The sequence below is a fragment of the Salminus brasiliensis genome, chromosome 20, assembly GCF_030463535.1.
Source record: "Salminus brasiliensis chromosome 20, fSalBra1.hap2, whole genome shotgun sequence".
In the NCBI taxonomy this organism is placed as follows: domain Eukaryota; kingdom Metazoa; phylum Chordata; class Actinopteri; order Characiformes; family Bryconidae; genus Salminus; species Salminus brasiliensis.
Genome location: NC_132897.1, coordinates 20,785,001 through 20,799,537, shown reverse-complemented (window position 1 = coordinate 20,799,537; position 14,537 = coordinate 20,785,001). Strand labels below are relative to the sequence as shown.

Here is a 14,537-nt window from a genome sequence, read left to right as displayed (position 1 = left end):
CAGTCCAATTAAAAAAAGACGCCGTGGCCCGCAGCTAAGCGTCGTTTAATTGCTTTAAGTCAGAATAACGGGATTTTCCTCTGAATTAAATGGCTTGTACACAAAGGCTCTTTTATGTAGGACACAGTTGTACACTGTCTTTCAAGGCTCTCTTCAAAACCTAGCCATTACTGACAATATCATGTCATGATTCACAGTCAGACATTAAGAAAAGCGAGCTCTTGGTACTGTAGCTCCTATTATGTCAACACCACACTCTAAACTTTTAGGTCAAGCAGGGGTTGCAGATACCTCCCACTTACAGCACACCATCATAAATCTATGCCGTCTGGGGTGGTCTCATCAGAAGTGCAAGCATGCACACAACTTCCAGCTGGAAGACCGAGACAAAACAAGCAGGAATTTCCAAATTAATATGTGCTAACTGTCATGGACAGACAGTTATGAGAGCATTTTGTTAAAGCTTTGACTTCATGATAGAAGTCATTTGCGATGTGTGAAGCTCCTCTGGGTTCTGATTTAAGGTAACTCGCATACTGTTTACTTCTATATTCACATTTACTGTAGTGTTTAACAAAAGGACTTGCTGCCCAGAAAGCTAAATGGAGCTTTGTAGAGCATTTTGACAGATGGCCTAAGATGTTTGCACAGTACTCATAAGGATGTTGCAGTGTATATTGAGCCTGTCTTGACAGACAGACAACCACCATCACCATTTAGTGTTAGACACAGATGGAATTTGACTTCTTCCTTTAACCTGTTCAAGTAGTGAACATACATGCATACAGTGGACAGTGAAACCACATGCCCGGAGCGGTGGGTAGCTTAGAGGCAGGTATTAAACCAACAACCCGGTCATTGACCATCACATTCTTAAAGATGAAGGTGCTACAAAGGGTTAATTAATACCATAGTATAACCAGTTTGGTTCCAGTAAGATTTAATTGTCAGTGTGTAGAACCTTTGCATTGGTAAAGATCTTTTACATCCACTTTTAAACCTTAAAGCACTATAGACATTTTTAAACTTTGGATTGGGTTACAGGTGACTTATAAATAGTAAATAATGCATGGAAGATACAGGAAAATGACAAATGTATAGTAGGTATTGAATAATTCACACCGGATATTAAATGATTCTTAGTAGCTACTAAGTAATTAATTGTGGATACTAAATCTATAGAATACACTAGATAATCCATACTGGGTGCTGACAAATGTCAAAACTGAAACCAAGACTAGGTAATGGTGAATAATATATTGTGGATACTAACAAATGTATAGTGACCTACTGACAAAAGTATGGTAGGTATTGAATAATTAATTGTGTTAATTAGTTTGAGTAACAATTAATAAGTTAATTGTTACTCAAACATTTATAGAATATAAATGGAAAATCCATACTGAACGCTGGTTAAACTGAATAACTAAGACTAGACAGTAGTGATCAATTTATACTGGATGGTAAGCTACGGTAGATTCTGAATAATCCATTCTGTATCTACCAAAAATCCCCCCCCAAAAAACATAAAAAAAAACCCTTCAGCCATTAAATTAAAACCAGGTGCCAAGTGAAATGAATTATATTAATCATCTTGTAACAGTGGCAATAAGTGGGATATACATATTAGGCAGCAAGTGAACAGTCAGTTCTTGAAGATGAGGAGTTGGAAGCAGGAAAAATGGGCAACTATGAGGATCTGAGCCAGATTGTGGAGGCCAGACGACTAGGTCAGAGCATCTCCAAAACATCAGGCAGGTCTTGTGGAGTGATCCTGGTTTGAGGTAATCAGTTCTCCAAAGAAGGACAACTGGGGGACCAGCACATGATAATGGGCACCCAAGGCTCACTGTTGAGGCCCAACCTCACCGCTTACGAGACCGAGAATCTGCTGCTAATGCCATGGTGCCGGATACCACAGGACACCTTCAGAGGTCTTCCGGAGTCCATGCCTCAATGGTTTAGAGCTATATATAAAAGATATAGAAAATCTGAGGCAGGTTTAGGTAACGTTAAGGCTGATGGGTGTATCTTTCTCTTCTACCCCTTCCCTTATCTAAATCTGAAAGATCTGCATGAACTAAATAGGCGATGCAAATAGAGGATGGGACGCAGTGACAGATGAGGATGATCCTCTTGATGTTCGTCTAGCTGCAAACGGTAGTCTGTCATATAGAGTAATGATTTTCACTTTGATCCTAAGATTTACAAATGTATATTACTGCATCATGACTCGTGATTCATGACTCGTAAATCATTGAACCATGGCACGTCATAGCCTTCAAAGACACCGCAATGTTATTTAGCTTTCGCAGATAACAAATGTCACTCTCTCATTAAATCTTTTTTCTTTTTCGATGGCCTTTTCAAAGCCAGGCTTGTTGTTGGAGCAGATTAGGAGAGCTCCTCGCAGTCCTCCGAAGGGACCTGCCCAGATCCTCCTTGTTCCTGCTCATGGCTCTGGGGATTTGCCGTCTGAATTAGCTCCATATGCTGGGCCTACTTCAAAGGCTGTGTTCGTGAATCGCACGGGTCTTTATGCCCTGAAGAGGCTATGAAGTGATACGTACTTAGAGCCTCTCATGCGATGTTGTTTCCATAACAAGGCCTCGCCCTTGAATAAGGAGGGAGGGAAATAAATAAAAATATGTAACTACCTCTCATGCCTTTTTGTCTCTAATCTTCCACATGTTTCTACACACCGCCTCAGCTCACTTAAGGTAATCTCCTCTCTCTCACAGCACCCAGCCGCTCCGTAATCATAAGCATCTCATTGAGCGCTGCAGACTTACACAAACATTTACTTGATATCTCAGAGAGCTGGAACTAAGTCCACAAAGCAAGAGCGCCGATCTAGCAGTGGATATCTCCCTGCTTCTGCTGCGTACCGTTGCCTCTCGGATCTGCATCACTCCTGCACTGCATAGCCTCAGACATCCTCGCTATTGCAAGAAAGCCATGCATCTTCTCAAGCCTCTTATCTGAACATCTTTTAAGGGACAAGTAAAGCTCAAAATTGAAGGTGCTAAAGCGGTTATATTGAAGAACCTTTCAGTAGTTGGTTTTGTGAAGTAGCATTTTTGTAAATGAGGTCTGGTGCCTTCAAGTCATTACAATAAACATCAATTATAATATAACCGCTATATGTCACGTAATATGCAAATCAGCTCACATACTACATCCTTTGCAGATCTAACCGCAAGTATGGAGCTCTACAGTTATTGAGCTTTAGACTTTTTTGCACTATCCTCCTCAGCATTTTGTGACCCCCACTCTGTAACTTTACCCAGTCTGCCACTTCAGGGGTGAGTTGCTGAGGTTCCTAATGCTTTCACTTTTCAATAATGCTGCTTACAGTTGAGGGGGGGGGGGGGGGGGCTCTTCAGAATGACTCGTTCTTTCACAAAATGTTAGTGAAGGCAGACTGCATGGCTAGATGTTCGATTTTATACCCCTGTGGCAGAGATGAGATGACCCAATACTTTTGTCCAAATAGTTTATAAGAAACACCACTTCAGAAGGCGTAATAAGAGAGTTAATAAATAAAATAATAAAAGCAGCGGTTAATATTTACTCAAATTAGAACAGAGTTACCTAGGTTCTCCAGAAAAATAACATTTAGTATGTATGATGGTCTCTTAAATACTTAAATACTTTGGAATGCATATTTTGGTGAATAATGTTACCAAAAAAAATTACAAAATTATGCAAAGTTGGCATAGAAATCTAAGAGTTAAGACCGGGAAAAAGATGGTATTAGATTTGCATTGGTATCTCATGGCATGCCATATTGCTTTTTTTATGTTTAAACTACTACTGATCATGCAACAAAAATTACTTCCACTTAAGTCATATTTTCTACTACTGCAGTAAAACAAGCTAAGCAAGCGAGGTTTAGAAAATCAAAAATCACACAGTTATTTATAAATATATAAATATTCTTCATTTCCAATTTTATAATCTTTTTTTTTACCCCTGGCCAGTAGGGGATGCAGTACAGGGTGTTGCCGAAGCCAAACCTCCCGCCTATAAATGATACGCTTTGCCTGTACCTGCCTTTTTGCATAATCAAGTGTAAATGAAAGTGACTTGGTATAATCAGAAGGTCTTGCCCGAGTGTGGCAGCTCTTCCTGCCGCAATCACATATGCTCCAGTACTTCAGCGTTCGGTGGAATTTTATCAGTGTTCAGCATTGCATGTGTCGGATAGGTACGGTTGAGGAGAAATGCGCAATAAATTATTGCTGTGGAAGACGACGAGGCTTTTAGAGGTCATATTCTGTCATTATCTGCTTTCGCCAACGTTGCTATGCTAAGTAACACTCCAGGCCTGCTCCAGTGATTTCCAACTTTCAGATGGGGGATTCCATTACCTCCTGTTTAAACTCTCATAATCTGAGTGGTTTAATTAAAATAACCGTAGACCTCATTTGATGCTACTCCTCAAATGAGGTTTTCTTTATTCTGGTCAATTGCGCACTCAATTAAATACACGTTGTTTAATTAACCATAAAACATTAGGTGCAATACTGATTTTTCTCTTTTCTTCATCACGCTAGAATCTTGTCTCATTTATTTATGTACTCGGGTATGATTTCTGATGCTGAGAGACAATCTAGCGGTGACATTTAGGCCCCGTCTGAGAGGAAATGTCAAGAGGTTTCGATACAAGGGGACACTGGACATCTTGTTATTTTGTCAGGCAGGTTGGACTTTGAGGACAGGTCAGTTTTGAAATTAGGGCAGAGGATTTCCTTCCATCATGCCTATATTAGAAGAGGTTAATTCCCTCTGCCACCTCTGCAACAACTTCTGCTCCCTTAGGCCGTGAGACGCCTCAAAATTCATAGACTGAACCGAACCTTCCACACATTTACACATACCTCAACTGACTCCCCCCACTCTACTGTATGTTTCTACTGCAGTACACTTTCAAAATAAAGGTGCTACAGAGAGTTCTTTAAACAAAGCCATACAAGAACCATTTTTGTAAATTAGCTGAGAGTGTAAGGAACCTTTACATTGGTAAACAACCCATATATAGACAACTTCACATTTTGTATGTATAGGGGTTTAGGAGTTATTCACCCCAATAATGACATTACTCTGATTAGAATTGATTAGTTTAATGGACCCTAAAACAGAACCCTGTGGGATAAAATATGCAAAACTTTTTCCAAATAATTCATTTCTTTTTCAGTTTCTTTTATTTCTTCAAAAGGTTAAACATTTAAAAGTTTATATTATAGTTCTTAAATGGAGTCACTTAAAGAACCCCTAGCACATTTATTTTTTAAGAGTGTAACTGCTGTATTTATTTATGCCATAAGTTGACTGTGGAATATCTTAAGCAATATTTGGAGATATACTCTTCTGTAATTATGATAATTATTGTACTTTTATGCTCTGTATTTGCACATCTGCACTTTCTGTAACAGTCTGTTGTGTTATGTTCTACACCGCAGTCCTGGAGGTGTGTTATTTTTACTTCACTGTGCTCTTGTATTCGGTTGAAATGACAGTAAAGCTTCTTGAGCATAAGCACTCCACTACAACCAGACTGGCCTGTCCAGACAACACAGGTTTAGAGATAAAGCACATACCAAATCCCAGATTCTCAAGGCTACCTGGTTCAACTCACATCCTTCAACTATTAAGATAATGAAGTGTTAGAGCACAGAAAACTGTGCACCACTGTTGTAAGGCTGGGCTAAACAAATATGGTGGTAGGTAGCTCAAAGAGGCTTTGCACAAAGCCCTAGAATACCTTAATACAGCTATGTTCATGCTCATAAGCTTTCTACACTTTTAAAAAGGTTCTTCAGGAGTAAAAGAACAGTTACTCCTGTTCTTTGTGAGATGGATTCCACAAACTGTTGGAAACACTCCATTAATAATCTGTGATTGCATCGAAGTAATTCCTGATTTTTCAGGAGCACTCTCATGCTGCAAGACCCCTGCTCTATCCCAAACATGAACACTGAACTCACAGTCATGTTCATGAAACCAGAGACAGCATTTGATTTGTAACATGGTCCATTATCATGCTGGAGGTAGCCAGTGGAAGATAGGTCAGTTGAGGCCATGAAGGGATGCACATGGTCAGCACCAATACTCCAATAGTGTTGGACATTCAATGATGGTTTCTTAAGACCAATCAATCAAGAAAACATTCCCCATAACGTTGGACCACCCGCATCATCCTGGACTGTTAAACCAAGGAAGGTTGGGTTCATGGATTCATTCTTCTGGTCCCTGATAGACAAATCACAAATTCTGACCCTACCATTTGTGCAGAAATTGAGAATCATCAAACCAGGCCACATTTTTCCAGTCTTCAACTGTCATGGTCTTCCACTGTTGCAGCTTATCCACCTCAAAGTTCAACAACTACGCATTCTGAGATGCTTTTCTGCTCACCGCAAGTGTACAGAGTGGTTATCTGAGTTACTGTGGTCTGTGTCAGCTCTAACCAGTCTGGCCATTCTCCACTGACCTTTTTCAACAACAAGGCATTCAGCTTACTGGACGATGTAGGTTGTTTTTGTTTTTTTTTGTTTGGAGACCAGAGTTGTGTCAGTAAATAAGTCAAAGAAACCATGGTTGACAAGGTGATGTTCCAAATTGTTGATTTTGGTTGATTTTTGTTAATAACATTTACTTTTTTTAAAAATTGTATCTGATTTCTCACCCATTTTCTTCCCAATTTGGACCAATTACTCAACCCGTACATACTCTGAACCAGCATGAATCTTCTGATCATAGTGACCGTGCCTTCGTCCACTGGACCACTCTGGGCTGAACAATATTTAGGCAATGTGGAGAACTGATGAGCTTAGAAGGTATAAAATAAATGTGTATTAATGTTGCACTGTTTAAAAACACCATGTGTCTGGCTTTCGAGACTAGAGGCCTCCAGAAAGTCCAGCACATACCTTCTCCACTAATCAATTTTTCATGACATCCTTTCTCCCAAACTAACCTTCCCCCCAGTTCGGTTTCCAACCATCAGGGCCACAGACATGAGATTCCTGCTTATGGTGGTAAAGAACCATCTGGGTGGGAAAGAGAGAAAGAGAAAAGGACGAGCGAGTTTTGCATTTCATGTGTGTGACGCAGGGTCTTAAGGAGGGAGACGGCTGAGCCTGACTCAGCGAGGACTCAGCACGCTCGTCTTTTGTTCTTTCTCTGTTGACATACATCAGGCTGTCCGTGTGCTGCACAAGGAAAACGACTGTCTTTGAAGCTCACTGGAGAACTTTGTTCTCCGCAAGCTTGTGTGCATTTGTTGTTTTCTTTACTTTTCTGCTTGTTTTCCCACTCTGAACTTTTACCCTAGCTCCGTTTCCCCTTGCTTCAAACCCGCTGAGCGCAAGGAAGGTTACTCACAAAGTGTTGGAAACTGTTTACTGTTCTCCAGAGCTGCAAACTTTCACAAATATTTAAAGATCATTTTCACCTACTGTTCTGTGCTTGTGCTAGTTTTGATAATGATGGGGTCAACTGAAGATGGCGTATTTTGACCAGTGAAGAAAAGATTTTTGGGAAGCAGGATTCGGCAGGCAGATTCGCAGCCTTTGTTAAAATAGTGTGTCCAAACTGTTTCTGTTCGCGAACTCTTACAAATAAAGGAGTGTTAGAACGGGTTGTTTGGTCATAGATTATAGAAGAACTCCTTTGCCACAAAGCTTTTAAAATCCCAATAAGCCATTTTCAAAGGAAAGCCCAGAAGAAAAATCTATTTAAATTAATTAAATTTAAAAAAAAGCTCCCTGAAATAAAATGTTAATTTAGTTGATGCATGGTTGGATGGATGGACAGATGGAAAGAGCTATGGATGGACGGATGAATAGGTGGATGGATGGACGGATGGACAGAGAGCTATGGATGGACGGATGGATAGGTGGACATAGAGCTATGGATGGATGGATAGATAGGTGGACAAAGAGATTGGTGGATGGACGGATAGATAGATGGACAGAGCTATGGATGGACGGATAGACAGAGCTATGGACGGATGGATGGATAGAGCTATGGATGGACGGATGGATAGGTGGACATAGAGCTATGGATGGACGGATGGATAGATGGACAGAGCTATGGATGGACAGATGGACAGAGAGCTATGGATGGACGGATAGATAGGTGGACAGAGAGAGTGGTGGATGGAGGGATGGATAGATTGACGGATGGACAGAGAGCTATGGATGGACGGATGGATAGGTGGATGGATGGACGGATGGACAGAGAGCTATGGATGGACGGATGGATAGGTGGACATAGAGCTATGGATGGATGGATAGATAGGTGGACAGAGCTATGGATGGACGGATGGACAGAAAGCTATGGATGGATGGATAGATAGGTGGACAGAGAGAGTGGTGGATGGAGGGATGGATAGATTGACGGATGGACAGAGAGCTATGGATGGACGGATGAATAGGTGGACATAGAGAGCTATGGATGGACGGATGGATAGATGGACGGATGGATAGATGGACGGATGGATAGATGGAGAACTATGGATGGACGGATGGACAGGTGGACATAGAGAGCAATGGATGGACGGATGGACAGATGGACGTATGTATAGAGCTATGGATGGACGGATAAATAGGTGGAGAGAGTGGTGGATGGATATAATGATAGAGAATGATGGATAAATGTACAGACAGAGCGATGGATGGATGGAGAGAGATGGATAGAGAGAAAGATGGATGGGGATAAATAGAGATTACACAAAACCAACATCCAAACAAGTTATCCATCTATCAGTGTTTAAGCAGTGGGATGTCCATTGTAACAGTGCTTTCAAAACAAACCAAGGATACCAACGTACATCAGCTTTACTCAAACAACTGTGGCTCATAACTAACCTTAAGAAATGGTGGTGGTAGTGGAATAATGTGGGAATAATTTGCCACCACAGAACCTGGAAAACTTATTAAAAATGTTATTAAAAGAACCAGGAGTAGTGTTCTCAATAAGCGAATTCTTAAGCAGACTGTTCATCTGTCTACCCGTCTACCCAAAACCAAAAGATTTTGTAGTGGCTTAAATTAGGGCCCCAGCTTAAACTCAATAGAGATGCTGTGGTAAGACTTCAAATGAGCATGAAATGCTTGGCAACTTGCCAATATGCCTGAATTTAGCCAGCTCTGCTAAGGAGAATGGGTTGAAATTACGCCGCAACGTGAAAGGCTGACATCAAATTACAGAAAATGTTGGTTGCAGTTACTGCTGCCAAAGGTCAGGCTAAACGTTAGTAACTCCCAAGGTGACTTGCATGCTGGATAAGTTGGTTGCTTAAATAAATAAAATAGCAATTTCAAAAATGTATAATGACTAATAAATAAGTCTTTAATATTCAATTTTGTTTTACTATCTAAAAGCCTTCAGCTTAACAAATATGCAATATTAGAGAAGTTCAGGAAGGGTGCAGAACTGCCCATTCAGCCCATGAAGTCATACAATAGTGGCAGGCATTCAGTTAAGTTAATATGCTTTTGTAGATTTCAGCCAGGACTGCCTAACTAGAAACAATAGAGTCATGTTGGATTAGAATTTCACTTATCTGCAAGCATCCATTAGATTTTGTAAGTCATAATTGACGTCCCCATAATTTGCCCTCATGGAACATACCCGATGGCAGTCTAGATACAAAGAATTTGCTGGCCTTGTGTTGAAAGTGTGTGGAAGTTGGGTGATGTTGAGGTTTCATTTATCTCACGATAACAGAGACTTAAAGGCTTGAATGTCTTCAAAATGTTCCCAGTGAGCGTTGTTGCAGTCTGTGCCAGTATAGGCATCTGTTTGCTATTGAAACAGAGTTGTCTATAAAACTCTTACTCATAAAAAAAGTTATAAAACAGTTCGAGTTTTATTCTTTTGTCTATTCTGCATTTTCTGTTTTTGCAGGTCTTTCAAGGAAACTTTGATAACGACACACACAGGAAAAATGTGATAGATCCTCCCATCTACGCTCGCTTCATCCGGATCCTCCCGTGGTCGTGGTATGGAAGGATCACTTTGCGTGCGGAATTACTTGGATGCACGGAGGAAGAGTAAATATCCCCCTCCATCCCCCTTCACATACACACATACCTTATTTATATCGGTACACCTCAGTACCAAATCCAGATTCAATATAAACTTTGCATAATCTGTATAAAGAATCAGTTTCCAATGGAATTTTTCAAAAAAATGGGATTTTCAGTATTTGAATTTTATTTCTTTTCTTTTTTCTTTGTTTTTCAGGTTGGAGTTTGATGCTTTGTAGGGTAAATTCCCATATACACACACACACACACACACACACACACACATCATCTATGTCCTTAATTCTGTGTAATTTTAGTTTAAGTTGAAATGTTTTGCCCCATGTTTAGAGTGGATAATTGTTACTTGGTTTCGGCGGGCTTATGGGACAGGGGTTTGGGGGTTATTTCACTGTGTTTAAGCAGTGGGATGTCCACTGTAACGGTGTCACTTTTAAACCAAGACAATGATAAAATGCTATGCTTCATGGACCATAATCCAAACAACTGTAGCTCATAACCGAATCAAAAAGTTAACACTTTTAAAGCACTACTAATAATACAGTGTAAAGTTATGTTCCTCCTTTTGTTTTTTTAACACTTTATTAAGAGTAAGATCATATGACACTGATGTGTTGTGTAGAGGAAAATATGATGCTCTTGTACTATATGTAAAACACTAAAATTACTGCATGGCGCATAAATTATATTAGATGTGTAAGACAGTTAATTCCCTAAACATTGTATTTTTGCTCCTAATTAAGCATTTATCACATGAATTGATCATTTTGAATCTATTTTTAAGTTCCTTTCCAAGAAAAATCTAAAAAAAAATATATATAAAAAAAATCCAGTGTACACAAGTATCGCATAGACAAGCGACTTTCTAGAATGAAAAATTGAGATAAATGCAAATTGAACGTGTGGCATAAGGAGTGCATCTAACTCAGCTCTTGCCAAATTCTCGCAGGTATACTCTTAAATATAAAAGGTGCTACAAAGGGTTCCTTAAGGGATACCATAAAAGAAACAGTTTTGCTTCCTGAAAAACAATTTTATAAATACAAAAAGGTGAAGACATTTTAAAAGGTTTAAAGAAAGATAGTGAATAGTAAAGCTTACATAATTACTTAAAAAATAGAAAAAAATAGGAAAATTCTGGTCTAGAAAAAAAAAATTATAATCCACCCCACAGTTTGTAGATAATGACTCGTGCTGTGGTTCAGTGATGCTCTAAAAGCTTAAAAAGTTAAGCAACTTTCTAAATTCTACAAAAATAGAGGCTTTAACATAAGAAAACATTGTTAACTTGTTGCATTCAGATTCTGAGTTAACTGAACCTAAAATCTATATTTTACACAATTTTTGTTTAAGCTTAATTAACAAAATCATCTTTACATCTTTACAGTTATTCATGGAAGCAAAAATGTATCTTATGGAATCACCCTTTGTAGCACCCTTATTAAGAGTGTACAGTCCGATTGGATGTTTCAATAGCAAAGTGCTCTTCAAAAGACAAAGCTACACCTGTAGATTTGTCGTGCAATCTAGAACCGTACGTAAAAGGCTATCGAATGTTTTAATCTGAGAAATAATGTCCATGGGAATTACACATGTAGAATCCAGGGCTAACATTTATCTCTGTTATTTCTTTAAGTTATTGCTGTTATTGTGGGAGTTTGTTCGCTATAGACTTCTAATTGAATGTCATTTTGTCTTAGCATTTTCTTATGTTTTTGTTGACTGTTTGCTTATTGCTACATTGCTCAGCTAAACTACTGTATTTTATTTCTGGTTTGTTTGTTTTCCATAAATGTAAAAAACCTCAGGTTAGAAGTCACAAGTAACCCTCTTTTGTATTGCTAATGATCTTTAGTATGTGTTTTTTTTTAAGCAAGCAATTCATCCACTAAAATTAAAGTCATTACACACATAATAAATGTATTTGCAGGTGCTTATAAGATAAGAAAGGTGGGGTAATAGCATCCAAAATACCTTTTATAGACTACACAAGTGAAATGGCTTTTTTTGCTTTGCGCAAACACTTAAAACATCTTATCACAAAAGCTTTTTTATCCATACAAATTCCAACCATCAATCCAATGTACAAACAAAAGGATTACGAACAGCTATTTGTACTCTTACCTATTCTTTGAAATGTACAGTGAAAACCATTCGGATTGTTAAGTCACTGGGAATTTACATTGCTTTTTGTGTTTCTCTCATGAAATCGATTGAAGTTTTTAATATAATAGTTAAATATAAAAGGGTTAAACCACTGACAGTCCCTAAAGTCACCCATTCATTTTCACATACACCGAAGAGGACTGGGTATCCCTTTGTCAGAAACCATAACGAAAGGCCATTGAGATTCGTATTGTAATGACATCCTGGGGATTTATCATCTGTTCAACTGTTGAAATGTGACGTGTACTAATAAAAATAAAGTAAATAAAAAACACAAAAAAAAACCCCACACACATCAACATAAGCATTAATGTTTATCCACAGTGTGGTGACATGGATCGTAACCATCATGTACAGTTAACATCGATTTTCTAACAGATAAATGTTGCAAGGCATCATATGTTTGTATTTGGTTTCTGTATTTTGGTTTGGAGTTATTAACATATATATGGAGGTGATAATGGTATTCCTTGTCTGACGTTTCCCTATGTCTGTAAGGTTCTCTTCTAACTGTTCAAAATGACTTTAGTGTGCACATTGTAACAGTTTTGTACAGACTTTTTTGGGGATAACAATGAAAGAAGATTAAAAAGAAGAAAAAAAAAACACTCCCTAAAAACGTCCACAGGCACATTTTTTAAAAATAATATATATATTGGTGAGTCCAGTATTTCCATTTTATGTGCAGTGAATAGTGACTTTTGGAAAAACATATGTAGAGCTAAAAATCAGGGGAACCCTTTGGGGCACACAAAATTTGGTTTTCTTTTTTGTTTGTTTTGTTTTCTTTGCTTTTTTTTTGTTCGTTTTTTTTAAAGACAGCTTTTCCAAAATTAGTCATCCCTCATAATTCCCATACAATCTCAAGCAAGTGCTATCTGGCGAAATGTACCATTTATATTGCCAATTAGTCAAAGCCTGAAGAGTGTACAGAAAGAAAAGCCATCACCACCAGTTGACCGCTCTTTGGTTTGACGAATAAAATGAAGTCTGTGAAATACAATGGGTTGGTGTTTGTTTTTGTTTTTTGTTTTGTTTTTTTTTTGCACTAGCTGCTTTACAGAGATCCGAGCCTCTTTTGAGCAAGCCAGTCACAACAGCGGCAAAGAAACCTTGAGAGGAATCAAGACTCAAAAGGAGAACCCATTCTCCTCTGGTTGACACCGGATAGCACAATAAAAAGCAAATGTGGATACCCACCTCAAAAAAACATTTACTGTAATCTCAGCCAGAATGTTCTAGATGCCTTCAAGACGTGTTTTCTTCAGCCACTAGTAAATGGTTGAGCAAACAAAGCTTGCCGGCTACCAACTAGCTAATCATCAGAGTGAACCTACATGTAAAAACGTTCTACAAATGTATGAAAAAGGTATTAGAAGACTTTTATACCTTTCCAGTCTTAGAACTTAAATGCCAAAAGGTGTAATACCATAAAAAACTCAGTAGTTGGTTCTTTAGACCAGTGATTCTCAAACGAATGCTTCAACTAATCACCTTCAAGAACGTACTGTTCACTTGCTGCCCAATGAAAGTCAACCCTGAAAAACCCCGAAAGTCAACTGAACCTGAAAGTGACAATAATGGAGTGCTGCTGTAGGAAAGGGGACAAAAAAAAAACTCTGGTTCTCCAACAAATCATTCAAAAGACTCTTTATGCTTAGAAATTCAAGGTTCCTCACTAGTTCTTGGTTTGGATATATGTTTTTTTGGAACAACTTGAACAACTCTACTTTTTGGGCAAATGTGTCTTTTATTGCACCTCTGATGGGGGGGGGGGACAAAAAACTAACTAACTAACTAAATAAATATATTTTACTAATGTCTAACATTGTAGATGTTGCACATCATTTGAACAGAAATGAACTAAGTTTTAATTTCAAGTACATTTCAAATTAAGCGCTTTTGTATTTACCAGTGTGATGTCCAGTAATGAGTCAATTACTAAGGAGTCAAGAAGGGAGGGTAATTACTTCATAATTCAAGTGTGCAGAGAGGCAGCAATTAAAGCTCATTAGAAAACAATCTGTTTGCCTGGCCTGTCCCATCACTCAACGGCTGATCAGCAAAATACAAGGAGTCACATCAAAACCCCCCCCCCCCCCCCCCCCTTCAAGCAGCTCTATTTAAGGATGGAGTCAAACGCTTCCGGTGGCATTTGAACCGGAGATGAAGCGATAGGGGGTGTGCGTGCGCGTGTAGGACTGCGACTGAAAAAGAGCAGAGCTTGCACAAATACGTTCCCACACGTCCCACATAATTCACAGCGAGCTGCGCAATTACATAGTACTAAAGTAACTGCAGGTTATAATTACC

At 38.8% G+C, this 14,537-nt stretch overlaps 1 protein-coding gene across 6 annotated transcripts in view; it reads left to right on the top strand.

Annotated features, from left to right (window-relative positions):
• The window catches only part of edil3a (EGF-like repeats and discoidin I-like domains 3a), a 243,439-nt gene extending 230,212 nt beyond the window's left edge, over nt 1–13,227 (top strand). For all 6 annotated transcript variants that reach the window (XM_072664773.1, XM_072664772.1, XM_072664771.1 and 3 more), the window contains 2 exons: nt 9,919–10,064; nt 10,258–13,227. In XM_072664773.1, coding sequence (XP_072520874.1) covers nt 9,919–10,064; nt 10,258–10,279 — 168 coding nt within the window. In that variant the 3' untranslated portion in view covers nt 10,280–13,227. The remainder of the gene's footprint in view (nt 1–9,918; nt 10,065–10,257) is intronic.
• Nucleotides 13,228–14,537: the final 1,310 nt, after the last annotated feature.